Source organism: Prinia subflava, chromosome 12, assembly GCF_021018805.1.
Source record: "Prinia subflava isolate CZ2003 ecotype Zambia chromosome 12, Cam_Psub_1.2, whole genome shotgun sequence".
In the NCBI taxonomy this organism is placed as follows: domain Eukaryota; kingdom Metazoa; phylum Chordata; class Aves; order Passeriformes; family Cisticolidae; genus Prinia; species Prinia subflava.
This window is the reverse complement of record NC_086258.1, coordinates 5,271,265-5,288,712: the sequence shown is the minus strand read 5'-3', so window position 1 is coordinate 5,288,712 and position 17,448 is coordinate 5,271,265. Positions and strand designations below refer to the sequence as shown.

Genomic DNA, 17,448 nt, shown 5'->3' with positions numbered 1-17,448 from the left:
TAGCAGAAGATAGAGCCAAGCACATACTGTCCTAAAATATAGAACTGGGAGAATGGTTTAAAGTCACAACCAAATTCCTTGCTCTACTAAACCACGACAATTCCACTGGAATCAAAAGAAGCACTCAGCAAGTGATCCCCTTTTCACTCCAGCCAGTTTTCTTCCCTCTTGGGGACTCTAGAAGAACTATTTAGTTACCTAACCTTTGTTTTAAGGCAGACAGTAGTCAAGATTCAGATCTCAACCAGGCTGAATCAGTATTTCAGTCTCTGATTAAACAAACAGTTAACGATTTCCGGTCTGAAAAAGCTAAACATAACTTAATTACCTGAAGGATCCTGTAGTGTCAGGCACAATGACAGTGAAGTAGCTGACTTCTAACTCCCACCACCAAGAGCTGCATTCTGGATGAGGCACCACTTGCACCTCTCTTCACAAAAATTTTTGAATCACCAGCCCTATGTTAGCAGGGCAATGCTTCTCCCCTTTATTTGTGCTACAGAAGTGAATAAATTCTGTTTATCACTAAGGCATTACGAAGCCTTTTATCCCACCAACTCCAAAAGCAAGCAGCTTCAGGTTATTTGTGCCTACATGATGATGGCAGAGCCACACTTACACAGAAGCTGACCTCAGTCCACAGGGAGCTGCCAGTGTGAGGTGCCTTCCCAAATATCAGTGTTTCTTTGGTTTTCTGGATGCAGCTTTACACCACCCAAAAATAAAGTATGCAGTGCAAGAAGTGGCCTTTCATAGTGACCCAATTAAAAATTGCAAGGCTAAGAACATTGTGGGTTCAGGCTGCAGCACTGACATACCTGGAGGTCAGACCACCCCAGCAGGGTCAGGTCTTCCCAGATCCAGCCCACATGCAAACAGGGCAGGGCTGCAAGGGACAAGCTACATTGTTGTTTCAAGCTGCTGCAGTGAATGCTAGCATCAGAAAACCAAGCTGAAATGCTGCAGATGCTTGCAAGAGCATGGTCTCAAAGGAAATACAGTCTGAGGTGCCTTCAGAAGACAATGAGGAAGGTGGGAAATGCCCTCAAAGCTGCTCAACTCATGCAAAATAGTCCTTCCCCTAGAGTCAGACAGGGGCTTTCAGAGTACAACCCCTTCCTTCAAATCCAGAAATACCAGAGTGAAACTGCTGGCAGGCTAACAGAACAATGTAGGATGAGGTGTCAGGAGTCTGTGGATAACACCTGGCTTTCCACTTCCTTCACATTGTGCGCCAGCAACGCTCGCTGCCAACGCAGGGCCAGAAATCACTCAGCACCCAGGCAAAGAGCAGCTGCTGTCACTCAACATGAACTGTAAGCAGAGAGAGGGAATTTAATTGAGTCTTCCTCTTCTGGGATATCCAAAGATGTACATGAACTTACTAGATCAGCCTGCAGCTTTAGGCACTCATTTGGACACCCAGGCTCCTGCCTGCGCTGATCCATGGATGAGACACCTCCTGATGAACTTATTGTCTCATCTCTCTAGGAACAAAGCTGCACAACCCCTCAGAAAGCTCCAAACTGGCACAAACTGCAGCTGCCCACCCGCTCCACAAAAACGGTTGCCATGAATACATCCCTAATTCTCTGAGCCTGCTATTTTTAAACATACTTGGGAGGCAAATGAATTCACTGGTGGATGTGCTATTTAAGTATGTGGATTAATAATATTCAAGGAATATATTGGTGCTTCTCTATGGGGAAATATAGTACCTGCCTGGTCCACACCTAGCTGAGATAGCTTCTGTAATCCAACTGCAAGGTGATAAACCCACAGACACAATAGATGCTTTAACACAAAGCACTGTAAAGTGAAACCTGTGAGTTTTATTCCTCAGAAGCCCCAGAACAGCCTAAGAAAACTTTACAAAGGGAGACGAAAGAACAAGCAAAAATATATTTACAGCTGAAACTTTAGTCATTAAAATACCTATAGTTTAATGCAAGGCCTGAGCACAGGAAAAGTGGAAATAGAGAACCTGCCTGCAAGAAAATAATTATTTAAAAAACCCCAAACAAACCAGAAAACCCAGGAGAGGCAAATCCCCAAAACTGAATGTGCTGACAGGACCTGAACCTTTTCCAGACATTCTTGAATTCCTAAGAGCATTTAGTCTTAATACATTTCAGACAGGTTCCCCTCCAGCCAGAAGTGTGTGCAGCCTGGGAAGGGGGTCCCAGACAGTGTGTGTCCCACCAGACCCAGAGCACCAGGCTGTGGCAGCTCTGTATGTGCAACCCAGGCTGAGCTGGGCTTGGGACCAGGACAGGCTGACAGGAGCCAGCAGTAGGGGCTGTTTCTGCCTTGCCCATGGCTCAAATGATCCTGGTGCCACCTGACAACTCACTGAGTATATCACATTCCCACCTCCTGCCACAGACAGTTATGAGGTGTCAAGTAAGCTTATTGTAAATAACCTGAAAGATTTGTCTCTGGAGGTTCCTGTATAACAGTCCTCTTTCCACACTACAACTACAAAAACTGATTTAATATTTCCTGTGAAGAGTTCCTATACCTACTTCTAACCTCAGTTTACAGACTCCAGGTGACAAGGGACACATTATTCAGATCAGTTCTCTGAAAACTCGTAGTCATAAAGAGCTACAGCTCAGCTCGATCACAGCCACAGACCTCCAAATGGCCCAGATCACAGAAGCCCAAATCGATTGCAGAGCAAACACTGGATTTTGTACATAAGCAGCTCACAAGAGATTACCTGCCAGACATTACAACCTCAAACCCAATCAATTTTGATTTCAGAGAAACAATCACAGTCTCCAAATAACTTACAGATTTCTAACACAACACATTTACAGTATCTCCTTTCCTTTAATCTTTCCCAGTGAATATCAAAAATGTGATAGAAATGAAGAGAGGAGCACAGGGCAAAGCCAGAGCATGACCTGGCAGCCCCTCCACACAGTAACTCTTCTGGAAATTCATCCTTCTTGAAGTTTCTCTAACTGCAACAGGGAAAAATCTTTGGAAAAGGTCAAATGACTCAATACCACTGAGACCCATAACTTTTCAAGCAGGAACAGGTTTCCATGTGCTTTCAGTTAGAGCACAGACAGGTTGGGGGAAAGGCGGGAAACCCCCCGGCCACTTCTCCTCTGCTCCTTTTGAGCTGTGTATGTGTTTGGTTTTGAATTACAGTTGATTTTGCTGCTGGAACACATCTGCAACGCTGAGCGAACTGCTGAACCCCAGCCAGCTCACAAAACAACCCACACGGCTGGCAGCACCAGCAAAGCCCAGGGACTGCTCCTAGAAGCCGCTTTCAGGGACAACAAGGAGAGGGAGATGGACATTTCTCTGCACAGGCTTTTCCTGAGACACCCTCCAGTGCCACTTATTCTGGCTCCAGGAAGTGGAAGGGTTAATTTCTTTCCAAGTTCACATACTGTTTGAATTCCTTAGATAAACTGCTTCCACCAAACCCAAGGATCTAGCCTCAGGGGAGAACACTGTGAGGAAAGCTCTTTTGACAGATTTTCTTCAAAAGAGAAATTAATTCAAAGTCCATTTCTGGAGGTGTTCCATACCCTTGGCTTCTACTGACTTCAGATGAAGTTGCATCGTGCCTCTGAACAAAAAACCCAAGCTTTGAGCACTGCCCTACCATTTCTGTTTGCAAGACAGAAATGTTTTATGCTTGCCCAATAAAATCTTCTCTCCTCAAATGAGAAAGCTCAGTACACAGCACCACAAAGAAGGAAACCAGACCTAACCAGGCTTTAGCCCTGGGATAAAGCAGTTAACATCTAGCACAAACGAATCCTGTACCTTTAAAACGGAGCAGTCACTCAGGAAAGCAAAAAAACAAGTTTTGTAAGCCACTGAAGGCTTCCTTCACATTTTGAAGCAGAAAGCAAGTCTGGGCTGTTATGGAATTCGTGTTTGCATACTGTTGGTGGTAATCTGTGTGCATACTTGGAAACAAAGCAAGTTTTTATTAGCAATTAGTAACAAGAGTGGGGACAGACCTGCCTGAAGGAGTCAAAGAAATGCCAATACAGGATGGCAGAACCTTTTAAGATGTGTAGCAGAATGATCCCAACGTGACATAGAAAACATTGCTGTTCTGAGGTGGGAAATGCAATGGCATCAGTTCAGGGAGATAAACTAGGTCTTTAACACTGACAACTTTGACTCCAGGCAGCAGTTTTCCCTTGCACAGCAATTTGCAATGCAAAACAAACTACTTCCACCCTTACCAAGAACAGAAATTCAGTATCAAAGGGGGAGAGCAAAGCTGGAAAGGGTTGATTTGCTTAGACATAGTTTTCTACAGAGTTAAGTTTCAAGTAAGGCATGAAGGCAATACAGAACAGGGTTTGAAAGAGTGTGTGAGAACTTGAGCAAGGAGGAGGGGGAAAGAGAAGAGAGGATTTAATCCCCTTTAAGGGGAGTGACCTCCTGCTCCCTCCCCTCATCTCTGAAAAATTCAATCCAGCTCAAATCAGCCAACACCACCCAGGTTCAGAGCTCTCCAGCTATGTACTTCCCCTGCTCTGGAGAATGATACGGCATGTGGGGCCCTACAACAGAACTGTTAAAATCCCATCAAGGGGTAAGCAAGTGGTGGCCATATGCTAAACCCCTCCAGGGAAGAATAACCAGGGAAAGAAGCACAGCCAAGGAGCAATTCTGCAGGCAGGGTCTTACCTGGTAGATAAACTAGCAAAGTCTCCTCCATCTAGCAGCCTGATTTTGCAGAAAAGAACCCCATTGACAAAGGGGACGGCAGTCAGCTCTTCTAGAGTGAAACTTGTCTGAAACTTGAATTTCTTCTTCTTCATCAGGAAAGCCATGGGCAAATTCAGCGTGGAAAGCTCAGGAATTCCAAACAAGACCAGGGAGAAGTGGCTCACAGCACAAACAGAAAAGCAGAGGAAGGGCAGTTGTTCCGGGAGCACAAGCAGGGAGTAAATTCCAGTTCAGTTACAACGACGGCCCAGCTTCAAACGCACGATTCTCTTCTCTTTGGTGGTCGGATCTGGCTGTGGGGTCATCGCCACGGCAGGCTTCAGGTGAGCAGGAAGAGGTCAGATTAAATCTCTGCAACATCTCCAAGGGAAAGGGAGAGAGGGAAGTTGGGTCTCAGCTCCAGACCAGCAGGAGCTGTCCCAGTTAGAGGCTGCAGTGCTCTGTCTTCAGCACAACCCCTCCTGAAAGCATCTCTTGTGAGAAGTCATCTCGAGTCCCCAGAGAGGCTTTAAATCTGTGGGCAGCACATTCAGAGAGCTTCCAGTCTCTATCTCTTGTGCAACTCGTTGATACAGGTCTTTGGGTCAGCCTTTGGGAGGGAAATGAGTAAATTAGTTCCAGCCAGTCTTGGACTCCTCCTCCTGCTCTAAAACCTGTTTGGATGGGTAATATTCAGTACAGACTCATTCCAGTCTGAAGAGGTATGGCCCCAATTAGCCCAGCCCCAACATCCTCTTTCCCCTTTTTGCCTAGGGCAAGCTTCACTGTTGTCATCCCCCTTGTAATTTCTGTTTTGCAAAGCAGCTAATAAAAAATTGCTCTATTTTCAGTCATCATATTTAGAAGCAGCTTACAGTACAAGATCATTCTAGCGTATAGTCTAACAAGAGGAAGGAAAAGCCGTCTCAAGAAATGAAAAATACGTTTCTTCCCTGCATTTCCAACCAGCCCTAAGTGTTAGCACCTGTATCTTATAAATGGAGTGAGCAGCAGAGAGGGAAAAAGACAAGCAGTCTGCTCCAGATTACACAGCATAACAACCGAATCAGGTCATCCGGCTGTCCAATCGTCAGCCCCACCGGGAACGCTGCCTTCCCCCGGCACCGGGTCTGCACAGAGCTGTGCCCTGCACAGCTCCGATCTGGGGCTGGAGACAGCGATTTTGTTACACATTTACACAACACCTAAACCAGGGAGGCAGGAGCTGATTAACATCGCAAAGGGACAAGGTTATGAACACCGGGCAGTAAACAACCCTCACTGATTCTACGAGCTGCCTGCGTGGGTGGTGATTAAAGACCCTCTCCAGCCCGGTGGCTGTGGGAGAACCCAGCTGGCTCTGCCAGGGCCCGGGCACCTCCACGGAGGTTCTGCTGTCCCGTAGATACCTTGGAGCAGAGTCGGGGGGAGACGGGGCAATGCTCCACACCACGGGCAGTACCTGCTCCTACCTCTGCGGGTCAATGCTCCGCACCGCCAGCACTGCCTGCCCCTGCGCCGAGCTGCTGCCAGGTCACAGCCTTGGATGCTGTGAGGTCACAGACTGTCCCCTGGCACTCTGGGGTCATGCACTGAATGGTATTCAGGCTCTCTGTCCGAGCCGTGCACTGAGCTGTGCCCAGGTCCCAGCTCCCTGTTCGAGCCGTGCACTGAGCTGTGCCCAGATCTCAGCCCACCTCTTGTCCCTCTGAACCCCCCTACTACCCTGCAGCCCAGCCCCAGGGGCCCAGCAGCGAGCCGTGCCCGGGCCACAGCCCAGCTCCGTCCCCACAGCCCAGCTCCGTTCCCACAGCCCGTGCACCGAGCTGCAGCCCGGGCTCAGCAGCCTCCCAGCCCGTGCACCGAGCTGCAGCCCGATCTTACCCCTCTCCCGGCCCCCCGTCACCAGCTGCCTTACGGAAGGTCTCAGCCCGCTTCCCAGCGCGGTTCACTGACCTGCAGCGCGGTCCTGGCGCGGTCCCGGCCCGGTGCCTGCCCGGCCCTGCCCGCTCTTCCAGCCCGCTCCTCGCACGGCGGCCGCCGCTCCCCGACACGGCCGCCTCTGCCCGCGCTACGCCAACTGCGGCCGCTACGCCGATGGCGCAGGCGGTGCGGGAGCAGCGCGCGGGGAGAGCGGCGCCGCCGCGCTTCGGGAATACCGACAACACGTAACCCCCGCCCTCCCTCCCGAGACGGGAGAACTCGAGCGGCGCCGCCCGATTGGACAGCAGTAAGGAGGCGGGATGGCAGTGCGAGGCAGTGATTGGTTGCTCGGGCACGGGGCGGGGAAGAGAAGGCGAGGATTGGTTTGGAGGGCTGTCGGTTTGGAAAAGCCCCGCCCCCTGCCTGAGGGGGTGGGCGGGAAGCGGGGTGGTCGCTGTCCCCTCAGCGGGAATTGGAGCGCTGGGCTTCCCGCCCCACAGGATGGCTTGGAGCCCCTCCGCAGGCTGAGCGGCCCCCAGCTGGCACCGGAGCTGAGGGGATGGCGGGGGCCTGCGGTTGGGGTGTCCCTGCCTGGGCCGAGGTGATGGCAGAGTCATCTCTGACATGAGACATACGGAGCTCCTGGGAGTGGGTCCAGCGGAGGACAGTGAGGATGACTGGGGAATTGGAGCATCTGTGCTATGAGGAAAGGCTGAGGAAGATGGGCCTGTTTAGCCTCGAAATGAGATAACTGAGAGAGGCCCTCATTAATATGTATAAATACCTAAAGTGGAGTGCCAAGAGGATGAAGCCATGCTCAGCTCAGTTGGTGCCAACCACAAGGACAACAAGCAATAGGCAGAAAGAAATGCCCAGGAAGTTTTACCTGAACATAAGGAAGAACGTCTTTCCTGTGCAGTGATTGCTCACTGGCCTGGAGAGGTTGTGGAGTCTCCCTCACAGGGGATATTCCAGAACTGCCTGGACACAATCCTGTGCCATGTGCTCTGGGATGACCCTGCTTGAGCGGGAAGATGGGACCAGGTGACCCATGTGGATCCTTTCAACCTGACCCATTCTGTGGTTCAGTGACAGACTGTTGTTCCTGCATCCTCCTGACAGCCAGGAGCCCTTCCCCTGGCTTGTCCCAGTGCCCAAGCAGCTCCTGGTGACATAGCTCTCTCATCAGCGTGTCCCATGGGCTGCAGGCACACGGTTCCTCAAGCCACTCAGCAGTGTGGCCACTCTGTCCCCTCAGGATACCACAGAGTGGCTGTGGCTCAGGCCAGCAGTGCCTGGGCTGGCTGGGAGCAGCAGGGAGGCCCTGGTACCACAGAGCCCCGGGGAGCAGCATGAGGCAGGGCCTGGAGCTGGAATCTCACCCTCCACACGAGAGATGTGGCAACCAGTTGGGCACATCCCTTCATCAACGTGGCTCGCTGTTATTATGTGCTGCTGCTGTGTCCAGCGCTGTGGCTGGGATCCCTGGTTAGGCTGGATTCCATCGTTTAAGGGCAAGCAGAACAAAATGTCTCACCTTGTCCTGAAGGAGCCTGCAATCATCAACGTGATTTGCCTAGATTTTAAATTCAGGCGTTTGCCCGAGAGCCTCTGTGGCTGAGAAGTTGAGGCTCATGTGGGAGGAATTGTTCCCAAGGCTGATATGCAAAGCTTGGATGAAAGCCTGGGAATCCTTGCTCTCTGCCAGGCTTTGATGCCCAGACTCCTTGCCTGTAATCTGCCATCTATGCAGACAATATCAGAGCTATCAAATAATTCTGCCACAACATGAGCCTTATAAAAAAAAAGAAGAGTCTGCTAGGAAAAGTACCCAGAAATATCCTTGGATAAAAGTGAAAAATTGGATCAAGCCAAATGCATTGTTACCATTTTTGCTTACCAGGTTAAGCTCACACAGACTGTGGACTGGGAAAACATTTTGCATTGGTACAATGAGACCATCACAGAACATACCAGGAGTTACCAGGAAACAGCAGGGTTTACAGGCTGCTGCTACAGGCGAGGCTTGAATCCTTCCATCAATTCCTATCTGGTGTTTTCAAGGCTTTGAGGCATTGCTGGAGATGGACTGGTATTTTTTGATTTCTGTTTCCAGCTTATTGGGAAAGAGCTGAGCCTGCTAAATATTTACCAAGCTATGCTGCTGAAATACCAGAAGCATGTGAAGAATCCAGCCCAGCTCTCACACCTCTTATGCCCCAGCACACGGCTGACAGACATGTGGATGCTCTGCTTCCACCCCTGTGTGTGGTGTGGGAGGAGACTGTGTTATCTGCTATGATTCACTCTGGTAAATAACATTCTCGAGGACTGCTCTTGTTTATAGCAACAGCCTCGAATGCTAAAGTTTACAGAGACTTTAATCCTTGCTGTTCTCACGCATATTTACTTTGCAGTTTTATCACAAACATCTCTTGAAAACCTCACTGTTTTTATAATTAATTGAATAATGTGACTGATGTTAAAAGGATTTGGAAAAATGCCCAGCGAGCTGCTGAGCAGTGTGTAGTATAGCAGCCATAGCTGCATTCTCAGGGATATCTGTATTTTCCTAACAAATGCAGTCTCATGACTGAGAGATTAAATCTTTATTAGTTCAAAATTCACCCTGTTGATTTTGCAGTGTTTATGCTGCATAATTGTTTCTGGAGAAATTCCCATGTTTTAAAGGGACAGTGCTCCTGTTTACAGAGGGGATAGGTTAGTGTGAGCCTCCCACAGAGGGAATGTGGGTGTAGGGTATCTTCCTCCATCCACCATCCCTCTGGCTTTATATTATTTTCTGCTCCAGGTGCAATCCATTGGCCGTGGGGCTGTGTGTGTGTGACTAAGGTGCTTTTATACACATGGATTCTGCTCATCCCAGACTCACATCTTAGGATTTCTCCTCTATGGCCGTGCCCACCTCACCTCTGCTCCATAACCCTCAGCCACATCCCTGCCCTGTGCTCTTCCTGACCTAAGCCTTTCCTGAGGCCGCTCCCCAGTGCCGCCACCACTTCCTCAACTTTTGCTGGCTCAGGGCATTGTCTTATCAGTCTGGGATATTTTTATCAGTCTGTGCTCTGCAGTTAAGTCTGGGCCTCACCTCTGCTCTCCTGGAGAGGTGTGCCCAGCTGGCCAGGGCGAGTGAGCACCAGCAGAGATGCCTTGTCTTGCCTCCTCTCTGCTTTGAGGACAGAGATAAAGCAGCAGTGGAGAAACAAGGCGAGATAAATGCAGGAGGGACAAAACTCAGTGAGGTGAAGTGAGGTAGATCCTGTAATGCATTTGGTGAGCCTTTAAATCCTATCTCTTACCCCAAGGGAATCCCAGATGCACAAGCCCTGCAAACTACATCATCAGCATCTTCCTCTGGAAAGCATCATCACGCTAATTCATTTGTCCTGGCAGCCAGATGATTAAAGTTCTAAAACTAAATTACACTGTAATGGTTCTCCTCTGTTACACCTATCGCCTCAGCTGTAATGGCCTTAATGAGCTTTCAGCCTCATCATCCAAGAAAAAGAGATTATCACATGACACTTTCTGCTGTAAATGCATTCTTGGAGCCATGGGTGGGATGCAATGCCCTGCTCCAAGGAGCCGTGGGAGCTGCAATGAGTGGGTGCCTCCCACAGAACCAAGAGTAGGTCCAGGCTGGGGGGCTCCCAAAATGGGGCAGGGGGTGCAGACACCACAGCAGTGTAAGCTGTTAGCATGCAGGCAGCTGGAAACCCTGTGAGGGGAATGGGTACCTATCCCCATTGCATCGGATTATCCCGTGGTGTGGAGTTATTCCAAGCTTGTATCTTAGCTTAATAACAGGCTGTGAGCTGCACTTTGACCTGCTTTTTCACTTGTTCCATATTTAACTAAACTCATCATCATAAAGGCCAGGAACTGTTTCACTTTCTGTGCCAGGATGGGTTTCCTGTTGGATGTGCAAAGGACACACCTGCATGGAGGGTTTCTGGCCTGCCAGCACTGGGAATCCTGTTATTGACAAAGGGAGCCCAGGAATCTGGAGTCGGTGGATTCCTTTCCCCAAATATGTGGCTAGACCTGAAAATCCAGTTGCCTGGCTTTTTTTGTTTACTGGTTTCCATGTCTGCTTCAGTGTGTCCTGGGAATGTGCGGCAGGACTCTTGGTTTCATTCTGTGAGGTCCGGGGGTGGAACTGGGTCTCACTTGCCCCTTCCAAAATCTGCAGCCTTGGAACCTGCTTTGCCTCAAGGCTTGTTGTGTTTATTAAGCCTTATCCTGTGTCTGTATCCCAGCGTCCATCCCTTCAGTGCTGTGACAGACAAGAGACTTGCTGGTTGTGGCCATGGTCTGTCCCAGTGACCGCAACCCCACAAATGCCACTGTTACCCCAAATACATCAGAAGCAACTGTAGGTCTGTGGCTCCCCCTTGACACAGCAACCTCTAATTTGGAATCCCAGCTGGCAGAGGTGAAAGAAACTGTCCCTGCTGGCGCTGGGATTCTGCCTTGGGTTAATCACCTGCACGTCTGGGACCCAAGGGCTCATGAGCAGGTGATACCGACTTCATTCAGGCATTCAAAATATGGGCTGGAACCTGTGCTCCTCAGTCTTATGAAACTTCTTACCGGGTGCTTTCAAGAAAGACAGAATCTTAAATGCTTTAATTTTCACACTGACCTGACCACCCTTCTGCTGACACTACTTGCTGGCAACACCCTCTCACATCACAACAGGAAAAAACCCACAGAAGATCCCCAGAAGAGTGCTTTGCCAGAACAGGCTTGACAAACTTTAAAAACATGCTGGAGGAAGGAGAGGTTATTTGGGTGAGTGTTCAGGCAATATCATTGGAGAGATTATTACCTTGGAGGGGATCTGCTCCCAGAACTGTGATGTGGTGATGGCAGTGCACTGTACTTGTGGGATACTGACATATGTGTGCCCTTCTAAAAAACCCTAAAACCTGGCCCTTTGCTTATAATGAGGAACTTGATGTGTTTTTTTAATCTTGTGCTTGCCCATTCAGTTCTGCAGTGCACTCATCCCAAAGACAGACATCTCAGTGTCCTCTGCCATGCCTGTGGGAAGCAGAGGACCTGGTCTGAGTCCCCAGGCATCATGACTTTTCCAGGGATATCTCACTGCTGCGCTCTGCTCTTTGAATTTCTTCTCCAGGCTCTCAGGCTTGAAAAGATTCGCCAGTGAAGGGTGCAAAGAGGATGCACAAGGTGTGGAGGACGGGGTGGTTTGTGGGACGGTGCAATGCCACAGCTCGGGATCCCGGCGCGCAGTGCCATCTCCTGGGCTGCAGCCGCACACATCGCAAACAGAGCTTTGCTCCGGAGGGAGCTGCGGTGCTCCTGGTGGCTTAGTGCTGCTTCCATAGCCACAAACTTTTTCTTCTCACCACTGAGAGTCCCCCACCAAACTTCCCTTTCCCTAGCAGGCAGGAAGATGCTGCTCACCCCCATGTGCGAGGCACCCTGTGGCAGAACATCTCTGGGCTCCTTCCCAGTCTGGATGTTGAATACAAATCTCTAGGTACAGGAGGAGAACAAATAAACATCTATAAATATTACTCCTTAGCTTTTGTTCTGTTTGGGCATCAGTTGCCTGTTCAGTTGAATGTCCTGTGTATTTGTCTGCCCTGTCGGTGTCCTGTTCACCCATTTGTCTTGGTTCTAACAATAAGGGACACTTTTCTTTGTCCCTCCCCAAGTTTGATGACCTCTGCATGAGCAACAACCAAGCCCTTCATTGCACAGTTCACCCTATTTTTAAAATGTTGACACATCTTTTTAATGAGACAAAAATCTGTACACAGAAAACATGCACTTGAATGCTGCTGGCTTGACTAATCTTTGCATCTATCCTGAAAAGACAAGAAAAATGGGTGGTTCCAATGGCAACATGTTTACTCCTTTAGAAAACCAACACAGCTGAAGTGTTTAGTCACTGAAAAAAATACACAATGCAATTTAAAGCCAAAGGCTGGTATTTCTACCATTATTTTAGGCTATTGTGGCATCATTTGAGCAGTTGGGAGATTACTTCAGTAATCTGTCAGACACCGAGAAATAACTTGTGCTCCAAGGTAAGCCTGTAAAAGCTATTATTTGAAAAAGACTGTAATTATGTAAACACAAGGCCACAAGATTCACAAACAAGAGGAAAAGCTACTGTGACTGGTGGTTATTCACAGCTCTCCTTGGTCCCCTCTCAGTGACGATTCTGTGTTGCAAAGTCGTTGCCATGAACTCATTTCCACTTCTGCCTTGGCACCCACTAATGAACTGACACAGCCTGCTTACCAAAATGTATTTTTTATTAAAATTCATATTTGTAAAGGAGAGATCATTACACAAATGAGGTAAACCAACACATATGACATAGTTCTCACTTTAAAAATAAATTTCAATTCAGCAATTGATTTGATTCTCCAAAGTCTAAGAGGAAGAGTCAGGCAAATGCTACTCATGTGGTGAGATACTGGCCAAGGCAGGATCCACCCTGACTCAGCTTGGAGGTGTCAGTCCCAGGGGGCTGGGAGTCTTCCAGGGACCAAACCCTTCTCACTGTGTTGTCCTTTTCTCCCTCATCAGATTTGTAGCCAAGAGGAGATGAGTAAAGGCCAGGGACTGACCTCTTCACCCACTGCTCTACCCATGGGGGGCCCCATCAGCATCTCCCCATTAAAGGCTGTGTAAAGGTTTCATTTGATTGTGCAAATTCACTCCCTCATCAGCCCTAAAGGAGACTTAACAGCAAGTAAATACCAGCTCTGGAAAAGTTCCATTTCAAAAGTAATAACCTGGCAAGCAACAAGCCTGTTAAGTGTAAGCCACTTTGCAAAGTAGAAGACTTACACTTCCTTTTTTTCTTTCCCTAAGTTTTCTTCCATGCATGTACAAATGGACCTTTAATCTAAAAGTTTATGAAGTTACTGCAAGTCTGTGAGAGTCATGTTGAGCATCCCGTGCAATTAAGCTTTCTCATTAAGGACCCACAGCCTGAATGCCTCAGAAGTGGCTGTAATGTTGTTTCACCCTGTTTAATGCTACAGGATAGAGAGGAGAATCTCAGCTGTTTGTCAGGACGAGGCCAGCCAGCAGACAAACACGGAATGGCTAGACTTGCTTTCAGTTCCCAAACAGTACAAAACACCACCAGCAGCAGGATGTAATGCCCCAAAATTCCCTCAAATCAGTGGCTGACAAACTCCTAAACACTGAGAATTCCCGTGTGGCTGCAGCTTAGTCCAGGACCTTAGTCCAGGTCCACTTTGATGGATCAAGGTATTCTGGAGGTGACAAACTATGCAGATAAGGCAGAGATGGAGTTTCACCATTCCATCCACCCGACTGAGACTCATCCAGGCCCTTGGGTGTTTACGCCGCAATAAATAAAGACATTGTGCCAAGACGTATCCCAGGAGAGTTTCTGGTACCCAAGACATGAAACTTTCACCACATCTGCCGAGTTGACAGAGAAAATCCACGACTGCACGCAGATAAAACATGAGGTGAAGGTGCTGTTTTGATCCCACCGGGATCCTCAGGGGAGGTAGGTGGGACATGAACTGCACAGAGGCTGGGTGCTGGTCTGCATGGGCTGCATGTGACGCTGCAGGAGCACGAGCCACAGCTCCCAGTGCAGAGGGAAGGTTCCACCACATCCGGTGGTGTTTCCAGTAAACGCTTTCAGCAAGAGCCAGAAATGCATTCACTGTGTGTTCACGACCACTGTACCTTGGCAGCTGCAGCACTGATATCCCAACAAAACTCTCCACATTAGAAGTCAGCTAAAGGTTATAGATCTCGAGAGAGAGACAAAAACAGAGGTGTCATACTTAGGATAGATTTTTTTCAAACAGAAATTAAAAAATAACTTTAAAAAAAATCTATTGTTTGAGGAACTAAAGCAATCCATGTTAAGTTGCTGGTTTACTACACATCCTGCTATGACTCTGTATGAGAGCCTGGAAAGGCAGATTGACACAAGATTAGCAGAGAAAGCTGTTTAGACTCAGCCAAACTCCAAGGGAGCTGTTCACAGAGACAAGACAGCACCCCTTGCTCCAAAGTGTCCTCTGCCAGCATGGGCAGGTTTTTAGCATGGCAGATGTCCCATAGAATCACAGAATTATTTAGGTTGGAAAAGACTTTTAAGATCATTGAGTTCAACTGTTTCCCAAGCACTAACCCATGTCCCCAACTGCCATATCTACACATCTTTTAAATCCCTCCAGGAATGGTGACTCCACCACTGCCCTGGGCAGCCCGTGCCATGGCCTGACAACCCTTTCAGGAAAGAAATTTTTCCTAACATCAATCAAAGCTCCCCTCCCATCACTGTTTCTTTCACTGGATCATACCATCTTGTTGCCCTGTCTGGCCAGGGTCGGTGGTGACCGATGGGCTGGGTGTATTGCTCTGCAAAAATCGACGGAAGTCCTTAATCATGGGGCGGAGGACCTGGATGAGGGCACTCAGCGCTGCCTGTGTCCCCTCCATGGCCTGTGCCTGCCGCTCCTGGGCACACGCCTGCACCTCCTGCGAGCGGCGAATCATCTGCAGCAGATCGTTCTGCTGCTCCAGGTGCTGGGCAATCTCCTTCACGTGCAGGTTGGTCACTCGCTGCTCCTGCAGGAGCTTGGCTGAGTTCAGGGCAATGCGGCTTTTCAGCTCCTGGGGCTTGGCAGACACCTCCTGTTGAGGGGTCATTATCTCCAAGGGCGTCTCTGCAGTGACGGTGGAGGGGGCTTCTGTGGTGCAGTACTCCACAACCCCGTCCTCCAGACTGTGGTAGGTTGTTTCTGCAGGAACTGGGAACAAAGGACAGAAAGGGAGTCAGGAGTAGGGGTGATACAGGATTTTTATCTACGGGACTATTCAGTGAATATCACAGCCTGTTCAGTGAGATAACATACAATGGCCAGCAACACACAAAATGACCTATTTAAGTCTACTCCACCCTCCGTCGAGCTTCCTTATGGGCTGTACAATCCAAAGGAATATGGAATGCCTTATCTGTCCAGACAATATAATTTCTCAACCTCCAGTTTAGAAAAATCTTTCCACACAGCATTAACTGACTGACACAACAGCAGAGAAAAGACCCAGAATGGCCCCTGTCGGTAGAAGAGCTGCTCTTTGGGACACTGCACACTAGAAAATCAACTCTGAACATGTTTTTCCCCCTGCTTTTCATCCCAGAGTGTCACTGAATAATCTCCCAAGGTGCAAAGGATCCTTGATTCCCTTGCTCTTAAGGCTGAGTGCAGCTGCCCAAGCTGACTTTCAGTACATTGGTGTCTTGCGGCCACTCCCCTACAGCACAAGGGCAGACTGGGAGGAGCATTTCATTAGAGATGTGGAGATTTCTTTTTGCTGGGGCTTCTGTCTGCCTAGAGGACTTGCAGGCAGGCTATCTCTGGAAATGTTCAAGGCCAGGCTGGATGCAACAACCTGATCTAGTAGAAGGTGTCCCTGCCCATGGCAGGGGGTTGGAACTGGGTGCTCTTTAAGGTCCTTTCCAACCAAAACCATTCTGTGGTTCTCTCCCCACACATGGCTCGGGGCCTCTGTGTGGCCCTGCAGTCCAGCCCAGAGCGTTCCGGCGGGCGCAGCACTCACTCTGGGTCAGGGTGACCGTGGTGGCCGACGCGGTGATGGGGATGTCGCTCCCGTCACCCGCGCCGCAGTCGCCGCTCGGCAGGCTGATGATGGTGGCCTCTCCCAGCAGGTTGCAGATGCGCTGCTGCATGGGGGTGAGGATCACCGGGGCGGCCGCGCCGCCCGCCGGGTCCTCGCCCTCGGGCCCGTTGCCGCCGCCGTTCTGGTTCTCGCCTCCCCCTTCCATGGCAGCCCGCACTTGGGCCACTTTGCGCCGCACCTCGGTCTTGAGGTCGGACCACTTCTTCTTGACCTCGGGCAGCTCTCGGTGGCAGGTGGCGACGGCGTTGACGCGGCGCAGGATGTCGTGCCAGGCGGCGGCCTTGGCGGCCAGCGGCACGCCCGCGTTGAAGTGGTTGACGAGGAGGTGCTTTCCCCGCTCCAGCTCCTCCACGATGATCTCCACCTCCCGCTCCGAGAAGTTCATCTTCCGCTTCTTGGCCGGGGGCGCCGGCGGCGACGCCATGGCCACGGGGGGCAGCGGGGACGGGGCACGGGGTCACACCTGGGGGGCCTGGGGGACGCCGGGCAGGGCCGAGGGGCGGCAGGGCCCCCCCACCCCCGGGGCCGGGGACAAAGGGGGGCCCCGAGGGCCCTCAGGGCCCGGAGGGGTCGGTCCCCCCCGCTCCCCCTTTGGCACCGCCAACGATACGCAAATTGCGTACGGCGCCCGCCCGGCAGCCCCGCGCAACGGCCCCCGCCCTGCGGCACTGGCGTAATGGCTTCCAGAATCGGCCCCTCTTCCTGCCGCGCCTGATTGGCCCGCCCGCCTGCCCGTCAAGCACATTTCCCGCCTTCCGCCTGCAGTGTCGCATTATTACTGGTCAAGCGCCCTGTCCATCAGGCAGCCAAAGGCGGCTCCGCCCCGCCGCTGGTCTCAAGGCACTGGGCCTGCGTGGGGCCGGTGAGGGGTTGGGCCCGCCCGTGAATTTCCTCGCTCTAGTCCCATTGGGTGCTCCTCCTGTCCATCAATCCAGAGCGCGCGCTGCTTTCCCACATACCGGATGCGCGGGACGTCCGTCAAGCTCAAACTGGCTCCCGGCTCTGGCTCTGATTGGAGACGTTCGCGTTATCGCCGCCTCCCCAGGGGGTTCAGCCAATTGCGGTTCGGCCCGCGCGCCTGCACCCCCTCCCTGTGCAACGCTCGGAAACACCGCGGCGCTTCCT

At 50.5% G+C, this 17,448-nt stretch overlaps 2 protein-coding genes across 4 annotated transcripts in view; both read right to left on the bottom strand.

The window, feature by feature from the left end:
- The window catches only part of EEIG1 (estrogen-induced osteoclastogenesis regulator 1), a 37,786-nt gene extending 30,982 nt beyond the window's left edge, over nt 1-6,804 (bottom strand). Inside the window, exons 1-2 of one of the 2 annotated variants that reach the window (XM_063410048.1) lie at nt 6,652-6,804; nt 4,675-5,305 (exon numbers count right to left, since the gene is read on the bottom strand). In XM_063410048.1, the coding sequence (XP_063266118.1) occupies nt 4,675-4,820 (146 nt within the window). In that variant the 5' untranslated portion in view covers nt 4,821-5,305; nt 6,652-6,804. Of the gene's footprint in view, nt 1-4,674; nt 5,370-6,651 lie in introns of both variants that reach the window. The other variant, XM_063410049.1, reaches the window with a different exon arrangement.
- Nucleotides 6,805-12,914: 6,110 nt separating this feature from the next.
- NAIF1 (nuclear apoptosis inducing factor 1) lies at nt 12,915-17,210 on the bottom strand. Of its 2 annotated transcripts, XM_063410297.1 has the most exons (3): nt 16,243-17,208; nt 14,982-15,431; nt 12,915-14,423 (listed from the first exon to the last, which is right to left on the bottom strand). In XM_063410297.1, the coding sequence occupies exons 1-3, from the start codon at nt 16,745-16,747 to the stop codon at nt 14,416-14,418; spliced, it is 963 nt and encodes a 320-aa protein (XP_063266367.1). In that variant the 5' UTR covers nt 16,748-17,208; the 3' UTR covers nt 12,915-14,415. The 2 variants fall into 2 exon arrangements, with proteins under 2 accessions (XP_063266367.1, XP_063266365.1); XM_063410295.1 differs by having other exon boundaries at nt 12,915-15,431; nt 16,243-17,210.
- Nucleotides 17,211-17,448: the final 238 nt, after the last annotated feature.

What these genes read in the sequence shown, in the direction of transcription:
- NAIF1 (XM_063410295.1), bottom strand. Translation starts at nt 16,747, where the DNA reads ATGGCGTCGCCGCCGGCGCCCCCGGCCAAGAAGCGGAAGATGAACTTC. An exon ending in CACGGTCACCCTGACCCAGA is followed by an intron (nt 15,432 to 16,242) that starts GTGAGTGCTGCG and finishes CTTTGTTCCCAG; the next exon opens with TTCCTGCAGAAACAACCTAC.